Here is a 16,578-nt window from a genome sequence, read left to right on the forward strand (position 1 = left end):
AGCAAGCTGTGGCTGAGCTTCCTGGACAGTGAGCAGTTTGGTTTATCATAGAATCATAGAATGGCTTGGGTTGGAAGGGACCTTAAAGATAATCTGGTTCCAACTCCCCTTCCATGGGCAGGGATACCTTCCACTGCACCAGGTTGCTCAAAGTCCCATCCAACCTGGCCCTGAGCACTGCCAGGGATGGGGCAGCCACAGCTTCTCTGGGAACCTGTGCCAGTGCTTCATCACCCCATAATCCTGTGTACAAACACTGCAGGACCAGTGTGGGAGGTAATTTGAAAAAACAGCCCTTTCTATATCCATTAATACTATTTTCCTTAAGGAAGAGTGTCCAAGGTATGAGTCAAAGGTATTCTGTGCCATTTAAATGTCTGCACTCAACTTTGGAGGTAGCCTTTAGTGAGGAACTAACAAAAAGCCCGCAGTCTCTATAACAAATACTGAAAAAAAAAAAAGAGGTTTACTTTATATGGTGTCAGACTCACAGAGCCAGGGCGTGGTGTTTGGGAAACAGTAACACTTGCTAAAAATACCCACAAACGGTTGAGCTTTTCCTTGCTCTGGCTATAGGATTTTCTGGAGCACAGTAGGCTGTGTTTCCCTTACCTGCTCTCTTTCATTATTACTCAGGCTTGCTACAGAGACAAGATTAGCTATAGGTAGTGCCAAATTCCATAATTTGCTTACAGGTTTGGTTCCAATGTTCTAAAATTCAAAACCCCCCATTCATTAGAGAGGGAAACAGATCCTTCTGAGTTCTGATTTTCAATGGCTACAGAAGTGGTCAGTTTCTCAGCTTCAGTGGTGGTCTATGGAAAATCATGTTTTATGAATTTATGTTTTTAATTGTGACACATAAGGTAGCTATGAGAGCTGGGACTCAGCAACAACTGCTTTTACAGTCAGCAAATTGATTTATACCCGTTCCACTCCAGTTTCATAGTTAGGGGGCCCCAAACTGTCTAAAAACATACAAACAAAGGGCTTGCCGTTTTTGGGAAGCTATACCCACATCCCCTAGAAAACAGGAGAAGTTTGAAACATTCAGAAAAAGCATTATTTCTTAGGTCTCAGCACAAAGCAGAGTGGTTATCAAAGGAGAAACATGTTTTAAAATTAAATATTTGCCATATGCTGGTTTTACTATGTGTTATTATCTATTTGTTGCTACTTTCAGTGTTTCTTTAACTTCTGAATTTCTCAGCATTTCTCAGTAAAAAAAATAATCAAGTTTTATTCAGTCAACTTTTCTTTTGTCCTGCTTTTCTATAGTAAGGAACATGTCCCAAGTAGACTTATTACAATGTTACATAAAGTTCCACTGCCTTTGAACTGCAAGATAGAACATATTCCTCCCCATCTCTGCAACCAGAACTTTCATATTTTTGCTAACTTTAATGAAGAATAAGTATTCTTTGTTTCTGAAATGCAAAGCAGGACAACCAGTTGAGAGTCTCGAAATGTAAATGGCTGAAATGTTCCAGGTCAATGTTATTTCAATAAAATATTTCTTTTTAGATTCTCAGAATCACTGTGCTCTAATTTGTGGCTTTGGTGGAGTATGAATTCTGTTTGAAGCAGCTGCTAATTTCCATCTCCATGCAAATGGCAGAAGTTACTCTGTTTCAAAAAGGAATAGATCCATACAAATGTCTTAGGGAACTGCGTAAGTTTCAGGCTGTATGTCTACTGGTAATGCAAGGAGACATATGTACACAATATTGAGTGCTTTCTTATGAACTAGGAAGTAGTTTTGTTTTTATTTCTATAAATGGATACATTTGTTTTCAAGTTTGAACAACAGTGTCTGTGCAAGCCTAGGAAACTGATTTTAGATACAGGCATCACATTTTAGATACAGGCATCAAAGCTTAAAAGCTGATGATTTTCCCTTGCATAAATCTCCAGGGTTTGAGGCTGCATTTCCTCCCATGTGCAGTTTTAATTATGTGATACAAGGGCGGTACACAGAGCCAAATCTGTCCCCTAATCATTATTATATCAATTTCACTACTAGCTCTCCCGATCTCCAGTGCAGGCACTGACTCATGTAACTAGGGAAGGGAAAGCAAGAAAACTTAGTCTTCCAAATCAGCCAGAAATCCAGAGGTGTTCTAAATCACATAGATGACTAGACTCCCTGGTTGAACGTAGCAGTGATGGGGGGGAAAAATTTCCTGTGACTGTTCCTGTAAGTAACAGATTTAAGGAGGCCTGTGAAACCACATGATCAACTAACACGGGCATTACAGTCTCTGGAGATTAGAGGGAACACAATGCTGTCAAGAAGCAGTTTGTAGCAGAGTTTGTGTCACAGGGTGTGACAGAAGCTGCATGATACTGCATACAGAATTGGCCCTGAGAAAGGTGGAGACCCTGCCATGCGAAGAGGGTACCCAGGCATCAGTGCCAAAGGAAAAATAAAGAGCTGAGAAGCAAGTCCTTTGCTCACAGAAAATTTTCATTTAGATATTCCTATGCAATCTCCATACTTTTATCTGTAAATGACGCAGTACGTTTTCGAGCACTAAATATTATGACAGCTGAATGAATAGTAGAGGAAATAAACATGACTATAGCAAAACCACTTTCATATTTGCTTTCTTACAGTAACTGCAACTTCTGACTCCATTATCATAAAAGTCTGTGTAAAACCCAAATATGTGATCAGGATCTTCTTATGCTAGATACTATACAAATACTGAACAAGAAAAACAGGTTTTGGCAGCTTGATAGGCAGGGATCTTTACACAGAAGGGGTCAACCTTTATTAGCGGGGTAGGGTATCTTTGTGGGGTGAGGCTAAAGAAGAACATTAAAGAATCTTGTGAAGGATGACAGCAGATAAATTTTGCTGCTATATAAGCCCAGTATCTGTCACAGGTAATAGCATGGATAAAATTAATTTTCAGAAGTCTAGGCAAACCTCAAAGACATTATGTCATCATGCAGGTACTCAGAGATATACATAATTCAAACATGAGTGTTCACAAAGGCATATCTACACAAGAAATTTGCTTTCATAATTGAGCCAGAGTATTGGCCTGAAGCTTGCATTGCTGCCATGGTTGGTGATATGGGTGTTAATTCAAATTTAAATATATCAAATCACAACAATCACATCAGTCAAGCTAATTCTACTTTAAATTGCTAATGTAGACATGCCAAATATTATACTCTTAAAAAACTGTTTCTTCTAATTTTTGAAATTAATTTTATGATTCTAGACTGGTTGATTTACATGCCTAGATTAGTTTCTGTTATGTAGAGTCATTGACTAGATTTAGGGTATGATTTAGTATGAAGTGAAAAATCAGTTGTATTCTTAATTGAGGCATTTAGCATAAGTCTCTGATTTAGATGGATAGACTCAGATGCCACAGTGCTGCAAGATGAAATATAATTCCATGTTCAAGGAGATGGTGTAACGGTTTAACCGAATATACAAATCTTGACATTCAGCGTGGTCCGTCCCACACCTTGATTGCTAAGCATGTTTGGAGTGTATGTGCACACACTGATCATCTGAGATGTGGGAGAAAAAATGTCCTGTGATTTTTATTGATTTGTTTATGTATGTATTTAAAGCTCTCTTTTTTAAACAGACATATCTTCTTCAGTCCACAACTAGTTACAGATTGAAACACTCTTTGACATGCTTCTTTAAAACTCCCTCACTGTTCCTGTAAATCAGACAAATGGGTAATTGCCTGTTGTTATTCATACCTGTGCTTAGCAGCATGTTCAGTGGAGAAATATGTAACCTTTCTGTAGTAGCAGAATCTGGGGATTTCCACTGCTTTGTCCCACTTACCTGCCCTTGGTAGGCGTACAGAACAGTGTGAGCTAGAGAGTCACTATGTATAAAGCCTTTACAGAAAGGAACACTGCCTATTTTTCAGATGTGATTACTAATTTTGTGCTCTAAACTCAGATTTAACTATTTAAAAATAAACACAAACATTTAGGTATTGACAGACATTTAAAAATTGTTGCAAATACTGGTAAATATCCAGACAAAATTCTTCTGGCTAGAGCATTTCTTTTACCTTTTCGTGTTCAGAATGCTTTAAGATTGAGGGGTACAACTCATTTATTCTAACTTCACTTGTTACTAGCATAATGAATTAACCCGAGTGAAAAACACAGGGCATGATCATGGAAGGTATTTCCACTATATACAAACTTTTTGTGAGTCTGAATATGATTTTTTTAATAATAGCAGTTTCCATGTGAATTAATAGGTGAGAAAGAGAAATTTCGAACACTTCAGAACATACTCATATTAGATAACCATAAACTTTCTGATAAACACAATGTCAAAAAAACACACACACTCTCAAACTGTTTCACTTTTCCACTCCATTATAGAAATAATTTTTATACAGTTTACAATTCTGGGGTCTCTCTACTATGAAACATGATCCTTTAGGAAGTTTTTACAAACCACTACTGGTAAAATATTCTCTGTTTTGATAGCCTGGATCAGCAGTGATGATTTAATTTACTTTAGGTAATTTTTATGCAGTTCACACTAAACACTTGACTGCAGTAGACAAATTTGAAAGGAGAAATTTGCTCCTCTAAATGTGTTTTCCTAGGGAAGAGCTGTACTCATGTTTCCTACTTCCTTCAGCAATGAAAGTTAAGTTAAATCACTTAAAATTTGCCTTCTTCGAAACACTGACAATTTTCTAACAGATACTCAGTTAATTTCAGTCTCAAATGTTGGCAAAAATGTCTTTAGCTGCAAGATCTCAGAGACAGGTTCCTTTCTTTCCTGGTAAAAATCAAGTCCAGTTAGCAGCTCCACATCCCGAACACGGGCAGAATGAGCCTGAACTCTCTCTTCAACCCATTCAGACAGTGTCTTATTTTCCTGCCAAAACAAATAAGAACAATGTTCAAACACACAAACTGTGTTGGAGTGGTATTGGACAATAACCAGTGTCTGAAGTGTCTGAACTGGTTTGACAGACTAAAGGCCTCCAATTGATAAAACTCCGTTCCGGTTCTCTAGCCATCTTTACAGACTTGCATTTACAGATCTCATTTAAACAGAATCAAATGGATGTCCCTTCTCCCCAGCTCCAAAGCAAAGGAGAAGCAAGATTATGCTGAAATGGCAAGTAAGATTTTTGACTACAAGGTAAAGTCAAGTCATGTATTAATCACACAAGGAAGGATATTTTTGGTTACAGTATAAATTAGCTGCAGTGCTCAGGCTAGCCAAACAGGCACCTAAGAACCTGAACAAAGTCCTTACAGCACCTCAGTCTTGATTGTTGGACAGCTATAACAATTGCTAGATAGACAGGGAAAAGAGCAGAAATGTAAGCACTAATCAGTCAAAAATGTTATTGTTCAATTCTTTTACTACAAGGGTTTTTCGCTTTTCCATTAACAGTATCTGCTTCTGACACAAAGGTTCTCTAAATTCATTGCTGCAAGACACAATGAATACAAACTACAATATTTGGGGTTTGCTGATAAACTTAGAAATAACTGATGTTAAATTCTAAAGTACAAAGACTAATTCATCCAAATTATTAATATTGTATATTTCATCAACTCTCAACTACCAAAAAGATTACTAGAAAGAAACTGTGGATTATCCACACCACAAGTGTGTGATAGGGAGACACATGACACACAGCTTGTTTCTAAGATGCACTTATGAGTTCAAAGTTATAAATAAACAAAATCAACACAATTGTATTGCTTTGAGGGTCAGTTCTGTGCAGCTATGTTTTGTATGGGGAGACTGTAATATGCACACTGAGCTAAGGAACCTTCTGCATCCCATAGTTTACAGAACAGAGAGCTAGTTTAACAATACATATTACACTCAGCTAACTTATTTGTTTGCTACAAAACATGAGATTTACACTGTTGGAGTTAAGAATGAATTTTACTTAATTTAAGTATGAATTTCAACTGCAGAATCATCCATCTAAATGCCTAATGTCTAATTTCTAATAGAGGTGTAACAAAGGATTGTAGGAACTCTTCAAGCTACACTGAAGGAATTAACACTCAAAGTCCTTTAATACTTGTGGAGAAAGATTGTCCTGCAGCTTTCCATAAAGCTATCTGATCACCCTGTTAGGTTTGCTACAGTTCTCAGCCCTTAAGTGCCAGCATTCTCAAGTCCCCTTATCAAACCCTTCTTTATTCTTCTTCCTTGCTTCCTATCAGCTCACTAGTTTCCAGCTACTTCTTCTGGAGCTTCTTACTCTCCTAATCATCACTTCAGCTCTCAACTCATGTGGAATGAATTAATTAAACACTTAAGACTTCTAAAGATTCTCCAGAGGAATAGATCCTACTGGGAACCAGTACACAAAGCTCACTGGCACAAAGGAGCATGAAAATATACTTACAGCGCAGCTTTCAGTGTTGTCAGGTCGATGAGGAAGGATAAAAGATAAAGCATCCAAGGAGCCTGAACAGTCCAGTGGAGTATAGGACCTATTCTTGCAGCTAGTCAGAACCACAAAGTAATGGGTTGGGACAGGGATCTCTGTATTGTTTACATGCCTACAAAACAAACATTAATTGATTTATCAAGTATTTGAACTATTGATGCCATTAGTAATTTATAGAATGTATCTCGGCATAGATCTTCCACTACTACGTGACTTTTATTTATTTTATAATTTAAATAAATACCTGATGGGACAGACAGCCTCACTATTTATTTCACGAATAGCCGAACATGCATGAATTAGTACTATTGATACAGCATTCACACTGAAACCAACAGGATTGCTTACATGGTCAACACTGTTTTGCCAAAGCCGGACACTTCTACATCTGGAAGAGGCAGGATACAGCATTGTATCTGCCCTTCATTACATTAATAATTTCAAACATAATAGGAAAAGAGTAATGAGAAAACTAGCTTCTGGTTTCTTGACAGCAAGAAATGGCAGGACAGTCTTGTCGTTGTGTTCTATAGAAGCCAGTTTAGGACACCTGAATGAAAATGTCTTTGTCTCCCTTTTCGGGCTATTCTGTAAAATGGTCACTTTTGTATATAAACTTATGAGGAGCTGAATGCTTTCCAAATTTGCTGTACAGCTTCAGTATTCAACAAAACACCATCACTGAAATCATTGTACTGCTTCATATAACCGACTAACCATGCTGAACAAAACATGCTTATTCCAAACTGTAGACAACACTATGCGGTTAGCTGGGTATTACAGCATTCTGCTTGGAAGGAAGTTCTAGTCTCTCCTCCCTTCCATCCTCCTACTTCGTGGTAGAGCTGATTTTCCCATTCTCAAACCATTTTTGACAGATGTGGTATTAAGTCTAGCCTCGAATAAAATATCTCCAGTGACATATTCAGTTGTGCAGATTTCCCAGCACTTTTCTACTACATAAGTGTTCTTACTGTCACAAGGCATTTTCCCTATATTTGGAACAATCTAAGCAAGGCATTTTCCCTATATTTGGAACAATCTAAGCTTTTTGTTGTTATTCTGTTTTTTCCTCCTTCTCTCCTCTTTCATTAACATAAATAATTGGTCTTTATCATTTATATTTCCCTTTCACAGAATTTCTTCTAATGTAAATCTTCTCTTATTCCTGTTTCTACTCACACATAGATTTTTAAATGTATTTTGTTATGCTACCAGAGCTCGCTAAAATTTGCCTAGAACTTGTCAGGCCTTCAAGTGACCTGTGTAAACCATAGCTATGCAAAGGTACTGCTTAGGAACGTTACATTTTACATTCCCAATTATATGATTCAGTGATGGCAAACACAGAAATCTGATCTTTGATAAAACACACCAGTTTGAGACAACAGGGAGAAACAATGAACAGGTGAGTGAGCACGACATGAAAGTGAGAAAATTATGCTTAAGCAAATGTTCTGTATATTTAGATGTCATATATTCTTCCAGTATTTCTGTTGCAGAGGCCCAAAAATCTAGACATAAGCTTGGGAAACACATTACTGGTCTGTATCTGTGCATGTGTACCTAGATAACTGCAAAGCTTTTTTGCTTCTTACTGGAACTTCAACTTCTACAGTATTGTATCTGTTTGCAAGAGTGTTTGCTGTTCTATGAATAACAGTGGATGAAGTGTAATAAAATGCATACTCTCTTCTCCATGATACTTTTTGCTTTTGAATAGAAGCTTGTTTGTGTGGAAATACAGTGGAAAATAATCTGGGATTTGACTTCTGGCTTTTCCAAGTACTTACTGTTTAATTTCATCAAAAGTATCAAAATGGCCATCATAATTGTAATCAAACACTGGTCCACTGATAACATTTACTCCATTCCTTTCTCTAGCATACTCCTGAAGAAGCACATTATGGAAATAGTCCCATACGTCTGTCATTAAAACAAAATATAAGCATATTTAACATAAATTTGAAGTTATTTCATCACTAAAGAAGAAAAAGAAACCTTTATTTTTTTCTGTAGATGAATAATAAAAAGTTTCAATCTAAACTGCCTGTAAAATCAACACTGCTATGCAAAATTTGTATTTCAGCAAAGGTTGAGAGAGGCACAGTAAATGCTATTATAGGTCTGCAAGGCCCATTACATTACTGGAGATAATGCATTTGATCTGCAGCCTATGCTACAATTTTAGAGCTAAGAGGTCATTAATTTCTGCCCTGTCTGCTAGCACCTGCAACTGTACCAGTTAGTAGGAACTGCGATAATGCTTTGTAAGAGGAATATTTACCACCTGAGAGCTAGTCTAACTCTACAGAACTCATGTCAAATATCACTAGACAATGGGATTTATTCCACAGATGTTGAGAAAATACAATTTGTAGGATATAAACTAGTGACATTATTCATCTCTTTACAGCTATCATTGCAAAAATAACAAGATACATTTGGGGGGTTGAGGGTTGATTTACCTCTTGCTTATAGTCCACAGCAACTTCTTGCAAATTTAAATCTCTTGTACAATTTTCCTTGGAAAATTTGATTTTTCATGTCTGATTTACTTGGAAGACGAAAGCCACTTAGGTTTTCTGGATCTTTGTTTTTTTAAAGGGCATGAGCAAAAGAATAAATGAGGTCTGAATGCATCAGAAAGGTAGCTACATCATTGCTTTTCCTACAGCTTTTTCCTTAAGCATTTCCTCTTTCTATCCTTTGTCTAAGAAAATGAGCTTACTGCACTTGTATAATAAGAAATGAGAAAAATCTGATGAAGTAAATATTCCAAGATTAATATTGTTTGGTTTGAGATTCTCCTTGATTAAACAGGCACTGTATCAGGGCATTCTTTACAGACTTTGTCCTGTCTTGAGACCTTGCAAAAGGAAAGAAGAAGTGCCATTTTCATTGACCTTGAGTATTTCCCAAGGGGACATTTTCATGAGAGTTTCATAGCTAGCATTTCCTGTTAGGAGAGCACATGGGTGATGAAGGGAATATTCAAAGGTGAACAGGTACACCTAACAGGGGTCAGACAGGACTATATACAGGAAAAAAAAATAATAATGTAGGTGAATTTTAACATTTCAAACATCTACTTTTAAAAAGTTCTAAATATATTTGCACAAGATCTGGATATAATGCAGGTGTGCATTCATATTTTTAGGTTCTTGTCTTAGCTTTATCAAATCCAGAGCCATAATTACAGAAAATTAATCAAAATTAAGCAAAACTTTGCAACCTACCTTTGAATGCTCTATACATGGGAACAATATTGCTGGTGAGTAAGGCATCATACTGCTCAAGAGCAGATGAATTTAAGTCTATACAACAAGCAAAAAAAGTTAAATTAATGAAATTAAATAAATATACAAAGAAATGTGGTTCATATGCCACTATAAGTTGCAGGTACAATAATAAAACTACATTTTATATTTAAGCATTAGTATGATCCTACTGCAAACATATTTCTAAATCTATTTATACAGTCTGTTCAATAAAGTGATTATCAAATTTGACAACAGGAAATTAATATTCATATGGAGGAAGCGGGACAGCCCTTTACTCCAACCCTTTACATCTTTTCAACCACATTGTTCCATTTTTAAAAGAAAGACTTTAATGTTCTAAACTGAAAATATTTAGATACAAGTAGCAGTTGCCCTGTTTTTGGTCAGTCTACAAACACTGGAAACCTTTTTCTGCCCAACATGCTGATCCGAAGAAGTTTGTTTTGGTGCTTGGGTATATGTTTAAACATAAACCCACATCCAGCTGATTAAGACTTTCTAAGCTCTAGCTATAAAAAGAACCATGCTCACTGGGAGGATAGAGGAAACTGCGGGTGAAGGTCAGCCCTTCTGGGTAGTTGGAACAATTTTGGCTCCGAGCAACAGGGATTCTAACATCAGCCCGCAGACAGTCTGAAACAGTGGGAGGAAGAGGAGATGTGCTTTCCTGTGAAAAGGGATAAAAAAGAAAATATTACACCCACGGCTGTGGCTAACCCAGTGCCTTGTACGATTCTAACTTTCTAGAACAGACTTCATTGAATCTTCTCCTATTTTCACAGTGAATCAGGTCAATGCAAGTAACGGACACTGATGTTTTCCGCCTAGTGTTTTTCCTCTATTTCTGTTTTTAGGTAATTCAGGGAAATCCTTATGCAGCGTGTAAAATTGCAGTAACAAAATAAGGTTATACCTTAGGCAAAAACAGGTGACAAGTTTGGCTCATTTGTCACTTTTACATATTTCTGGAAACACCAAATTGATGTCACATCCTCCTGGAAAGCCTCTAGTATATAAAGATGAAGCTATCAACTCATCTTACCATCTGAGAATACTATCTATCTCCATAATAAAAGTCTGTTCTGCTGAAGAGTTGAGGCTAAATAATGTCATTCAGTAAATTCGCTATATTTTACTGGCTAGCTTCAATGAGACGTGTTAGCATGCACGCCAGCTAAGACCTGGCTAAAAGTGATTACGATGAGTACAATTGTTTCTATAACCTTTACTTTTTTTTTTTTCTTTAAACATTACCATAGTTTTATGCTATCATTAACTAAAACACCAGGATATGCTTTTCTGTGTTTAACTGGATCTTCTTTTTCATACCGATTTACATGTAATTTATTTTCATTTTGGTAATAGAACATATTTATTTGCCTTATACTTTTATAAATGGTAGTAAAATGTCTAAATTGAATTTCACTACATTGTTTATTTTGATCGGCTAAGACCAAGCATTAAAAAAGAACTGGAATGTTCTTTTTGTGCCTCTTCGTACTCCTTGATCTACTTACTTAGTGACTTATATGAGAATTCCTGTAGACACCCGTATTATGATCAGGTTGTATATTAATGGAAATTGTATATATCACATGGAATGAAATATAAAAGACAAAATACTGACTTTGACACCTGAACAGATAAGCTGAAATTGTCAAGCAAACATAAATCTCAACACAAAACTGATACCCAATTCATTTGATCATTTTGTCCTTTCTAGTGTCTAAATCAATAAGGCAGGGTTACTAGACCAGGGTTGCTGAAGAAACCAATATTTTAAACTTAACAATTGAGCTGTGGTAATCAACAATGACTTCAACTTCTTTATGGTCTCCAAAGGGAAACCTGAATCAAAGTAATAAAGGTCTGAGTAAACATGCCAAGGACTGTCCTGAAGAGAACTTCATTCTTATTAAATACAGTGGTCACACCTAATGTTATCCAAATACAGGAGGAAATCTACATTTGACCACTATTATGAATGTGGGTTCTTAATAGCATTCACATTTTCTCAAACTTGAAGTGATGAGGACACCACTCAACTCTCTTCTTATTATTTCACTTTTCTTGAAGCTGTCTATATGAGCTACGATCTCTAATCCAAATGCCAAGGTGGGAGGTCAGTGTTTTAGATCTGTCTGTCTGTCACATATACATCATCATTGTATTCATACATTTCGGAGGAGAAGACTGCTTATGGCTATTTCCATTGGACATCACAGGAGAAAATTCTCCAACTGGAGAGATAAGAATTCATCATGAATTTATGATGTCTCAAAATACAAAAAGGCAACCTCTCAAGAAAATTTCAGGGTTTTTTTCAAGAATCTACAACTCATCAAGTAAACAATACCAAAAGATGTTGAGAGATGAGATCTCTCATAGTTATGTCTATGTCACCTTTAAGTACAATGGGATCAACAGTTAATGTAACCCCAGATTGCAAGCTATATTGCTAACGGAAGTGATATACTCACTCTACTAAACCTCTTTTCATTTCCTTTCCTCAAAATAGAGGAGTAAGTTATTTTCAAACAGATCATCTATCCATAAGATTAGAATGATTCTCAAAGAAGCTGTTGAAAGTGCTTATTTACTAAGAAATGAGATCTCTTCAAAACTCAGAATAACAAAAGAAAAGATTCATCACCAATTCAACACCTTTAGCCCTTTTTGGCTCTTCATCTTTCAAGTTAAAGAACTGTAATGTCTTCTGAAGAAAGCAGTTACAATTAAAAATAGCTTTTCCTATCACATCGTGCATTACCTTTTCTGACACAGGTCATTGTCTTTTGCTGAGCTTGTAATTAATGTTGGGAAGCATGAATTATTAGCATTCCAAGACAAAATTTAAGCATCTGCTGTGGTCTGTCATGTCAACTTCAGCCACCTCCAGGAATCTTTTTTCAGTAGTCAAAGAGTATTTCCTCATGGCAACTTAGAAAAAGGGTCAAATTATAGGGGGAGTTAGCCCCATGAATTTTATTTCATTTACTGACCATGAAAACTCCAACGATTTATTCCAGAGCCACATACTCTTGAACTCTCAGAGACTGATTCAGCCATAATTATGTTTTTCAGAAATTATGTAATGTAATAGACAGCAAATTAATAGAATATACAGAAATATGCATTAGAAAAAACTGTCTTGCGGATTTATACAGAGGTTTGATAATAGGAAAAAGATTGTGATATTTGTAGGAAAGCTTAAAAGCTTCTGATTTTGGAAATCACAGACTGCTTTTCCTCAGGAATTGACAGGCAAGTTGGAATACTGTCTTGACAACCTGTTACAAAACAGGCTTCATGGAACCAACTTACCAGCAGCTCTATTCTTTTATCTTTTGCGTCCCTAACAGATGGCCATTCCCACTTTTTTAAATAGTATTTTAAGATAGTTGAAATTTAAAAGATATCAATTTTTTTTTCAGAAAGAAAATGAACATCCTTAGTCACATAATACCCATCAGTCCTTAACCAGGATTCTTTGCTGACAAATTACATTTTCAATCCATTATATTACATATTTATGAATAGTAAAGATATTTGACAACATACAGGCTTATTCACAGTGTATGCAGTCCACAGTGGCATCCAGATATCATAGCTGTATCCACTCACATACTGATGATGGGAAAGGAGGCAGTAGACATTTTCCTTCTGAAGAACTATGGGTCTCCCATATGGCAAATGATATGTGTTTGCCTCCTTAACTAGAATTTAAACAACGATTATTGATTCATTCTTCTATAACATTTTGCATGGTAAAAAGGTTTAAGAGAGCAGAAAAAAAAGATTAAAACATTAGTAAATACAAATAAAATGAAAGGTAAACACAGGCATGTGTTTCAGCTCTTAGCTTGAGTGGAATAAAAAATTGCAGACAACAGTTTTCATGTATGTTTAACATACAAAAGTCAATGTAATATATCAGACTTGTTTCTCTGCGATTTCATATAAATATAATTTTTTTTCACTTATCTTGCCAGTGGTGTGAAAGTTACATCTTATTTGTCTAGGAAGCATTACAGTGGTTCCTAAAATTTCCAGAAACCCCATAAAAAAGCACACAGAAATAGCTATGGAAATTTTTGATCAGAGAAAGGCAAAGTCGTGGTTCCAAGGTGGGGAACGAGTTATGACATATAGCCTGGAAGTGCTCAGGCTTTCTCCAAGGACCACTGAAACCTGTATGGTTTTTTTGCTAGATTTCAATGGGAATCATGAATGTTGCTCTAATAGTATCAATTAACATTGTTTAAAGAAATAAGAAAGAAAATAGAAAAAAGTTATTGTTCTAATTTGGCTTTCCTACTTCACTTTAAATTGTAGTTAATATTGCAAAAATTTCCACTGAAACCAATAATATAAAATGTAAACCAGGCATAGATTTAAAAATACTGCTGTCCTTTTCATTTCTTGCTACTTACTTTCTTCTGTAGTGAGATTTAACCTCTCATTTAATACTGAAATATTTGATATCTGTAAAAGAATAAGAGAATCATTCAGAATGAATCCAGAACATAGGAAAAAACCCAAACAAAAAGAGAACACATTTGACTAAGAAGATTTAAAGATCCCAGAAGTCCCTACTTACATGCATACATGTGCATCCCAGGTCATCTATAGGAGTCAGACGGAAAACTGGGCATGAAGAAGGAAATGAGACTTCTGTTGCATGTGAAGGATTGTAAAAAGGGGTTTTTAAGAGGTGATTCAAACTGCCATGTGTTCCATTGTTTGGCGCTGGTGTTATATGCAGCAAATCTGTTGAAACATTTGAAATTTATAAACAGATTTTAAGACTAAATGGCATTTTAAAAAGTCATTATCTCTCCAATTCTGCGTAGCTCCTATGCATTCATTCTAAATAGAGAAGAAATAGCTTATTCTGTTATTTAAACTATTATAGTAATTACTACCATCAACTTCCAATTTTCTAGATATGAAGGCTCATTGCTACCTTCCACTGCACCAAGATTTCATAATTATGCATTTGAGTACTGTTGATACAGTTTTATACATTGCCATAACATTAATGAGATAAGATGATGTAATGCAGAATACAAATGTGATTGACTGCAAATGCATCACATTGTGAAGCATACTAGCTTATTGCATTTTTGTGCGATGCCTTAATCCATACTTTCTGAGGCTCATACTTAACTGTGGGGACTGCAATGGTCCTTCTTGGGTTATGAGCAAGAGCAGTAACTCTCTGCAAGACTCTTATCCTACAGTTATTCCACAGGCGTCATTTCAACAGCAAGCGCATGTGTCAGGAGTTCTTCTCTCTGATTGTTTAGTGGAATTCTTGTGCAATCAGAAACAAACTTCAAAGTGTAACAATTTAGGGCAGTTAATCTTTTAGCACTGCACATAAAGCAAAAGAGCATGGCTTCAGTCTTTTGTGCAAAAAACCTAGCTTCTGAATGAGTACATTCAATTTTCAGTTACTCTTCTTTTAGTTTGGTATTTGAAAACACTGTTGATTTATCACATAAAGTACTAGATTGCTTCTACTCACCACACAGAAGGTTGTAAACCTCGATGTTTTCAAAAGCATCCACTTCAGTTTGCTCTTTAAAGCTTGGGCCATATGCTAAGAATATAGCCTAGGTTGTAATAAAAAAAAAGTTGTTATCTTAAGGAATCCAAATTAAAAAACAATTCGTTTGCATTTTACAGAACAGGGACACTGGAAAAAAAATGTAGTCTTTCCACAATCATTAAAACTTAAAATACAGGATTGTTCTGGTAAAGAAGGCATTTTTTTTTCCCATTGCATAGAATTTGAAGAAAAACACAAAATAGAAACTCATTTCTCAGGGTACTTTAAACTATATAATGAATTGGGGTGGTCTTTAATATTTTGCTGCTTACAAAAATTATTGTTTGCTATGTTTCAAATTCACACTTTTATATGTTTTCATTGCAACAACCAGTAACAATACCATATCAACAAATGCACACTGCAAAAACTATCACATATTCTATATTGTGGTGGTTCATCTAGTACCTTGTGATTTTCTATATAAGAAGGTGCAAGACTTGAATAGAAATCATCTTACCTCCATACTTTTAAATTGGTTGTTATAACCATGGTTACCCCCATCACAGTATGTGTAACTTCTGTCCCTAAGGAGAAACCATCATAGTGTAAATAAAAATAGCACAAATAGAACCAGTTAATAACAGTCATCCTGACTCAATGGACTCTGTATCATGTCTGAAGAACTGACTCTCACATTATATTGTAGCATTTTTTGCTTATCCAGTGTTCACTTTTATGAAGTTCTCTTTCTACTGTAACAGAAATTGCTATGGACAGAAATATATAATCCTAGGTAGTTACTGAGCGCACAGTGAACTGATGTTTTCAAAATGGATTGAAAAAATGGCTATTTTTGAACTGAGGCCTTCACCCTGCTTCAAGTTTCAGAACAAGTGTAATCTGCTTAGGAAAACTTTCTCAGTTATATTCTGTGCTATCTGCATTTTAATATAGAACTTAAAATGTGAGAACTCTGCTATTAGTCTCTGTGGAACAACATAAATAAGACTGCAAGGTATTCTGTCCTACAAGACAGTGCATTTTCATCATGGATTCTAAACGGTGAAGGAGGGATGTGGATGTGTGGGAGGGGTTATAGAATTAATAACATGTCAGAATAGTCTGATTTATAATGACTAACACTTGTTTTAATTTACCCGTTGCTCAGATACATGAGAGGATAAAGAGGTAGTCATCACATACTGATTCAATGTACAGTTGTCAAGCACATGCATCGTGTTTTTAGAGGTGTAAGAACATTTGAGCATAGTTTTAAAAAGGGTAAATACAAGATTTTTCACAG

At 35.8% G+C, this 16,578-nt stretch overlaps 1 protein-coding gene across 1 annotated transcript in view; it reads right to left on the bottom strand.

Moving 5' to 3' along the window:
• Window positions 1–2,489: 2,489 nt before the first annotated feature.
• Window positions 2,490–16,578, bottom strand: part of ENPP3 (ectonucleotide pyrophosphatase/phosphodiesterase 3) — a 37,934-nt gene continuing 23,845 nt past the window's right edge. Inside the window, exons 16-25 of the mRNA XM_065680859.1 lie at window positions 15,793–15,859; window positions 15,249–15,336; window positions 14,319–14,488; window positions 14,152–14,203; window positions 13,280–13,434; window positions 10,250–10,385; window positions 9,674–9,751; window positions 8,228–8,360; window positions 6,390–6,546; window positions 2,490–4,885 (exon numbers count right to left, since the gene is read on the bottom strand). Coding sequence (XP_065536931.1) covers window positions 4,712–4,885; window positions 6,390–6,546; window positions 8,228–8,360; window positions 9,674–9,751; window positions 10,250–10,385; window positions 13,280–13,434; window positions 14,152–14,203; window positions 14,319–14,488; window positions 15,249–15,336; window positions 15,793–15,859 — 1,210 coding nt within the window. The 3' untranslated portion in view covers window positions 2,490–4,711. The remainder of the gene's footprint in view (window positions 4,886–6,389; window positions 6,547–8,227; window positions 8,361–9,673; window positions 9,752–10,249; window positions 10,386–13,279; window positions 13,435–14,151; window positions 14,204–14,318; window positions 14,489–15,248; window positions 15,337–15,792; window positions 15,860–16,578) is intronic.

Source organism: Lathamus discolor, chromosome 5 (assembly GCF_037157495.1).
Source record: "Lathamus discolor isolate bLatDis1 chromosome 5, bLatDis1.hap1, whole genome shotgun sequence".
In the NCBI taxonomy this organism is placed as follows: Eukaryota; Metazoa; Chordata; class Aves; order Psittaciformes; family Psittacidae; genus Lathamus; species Lathamus discolor.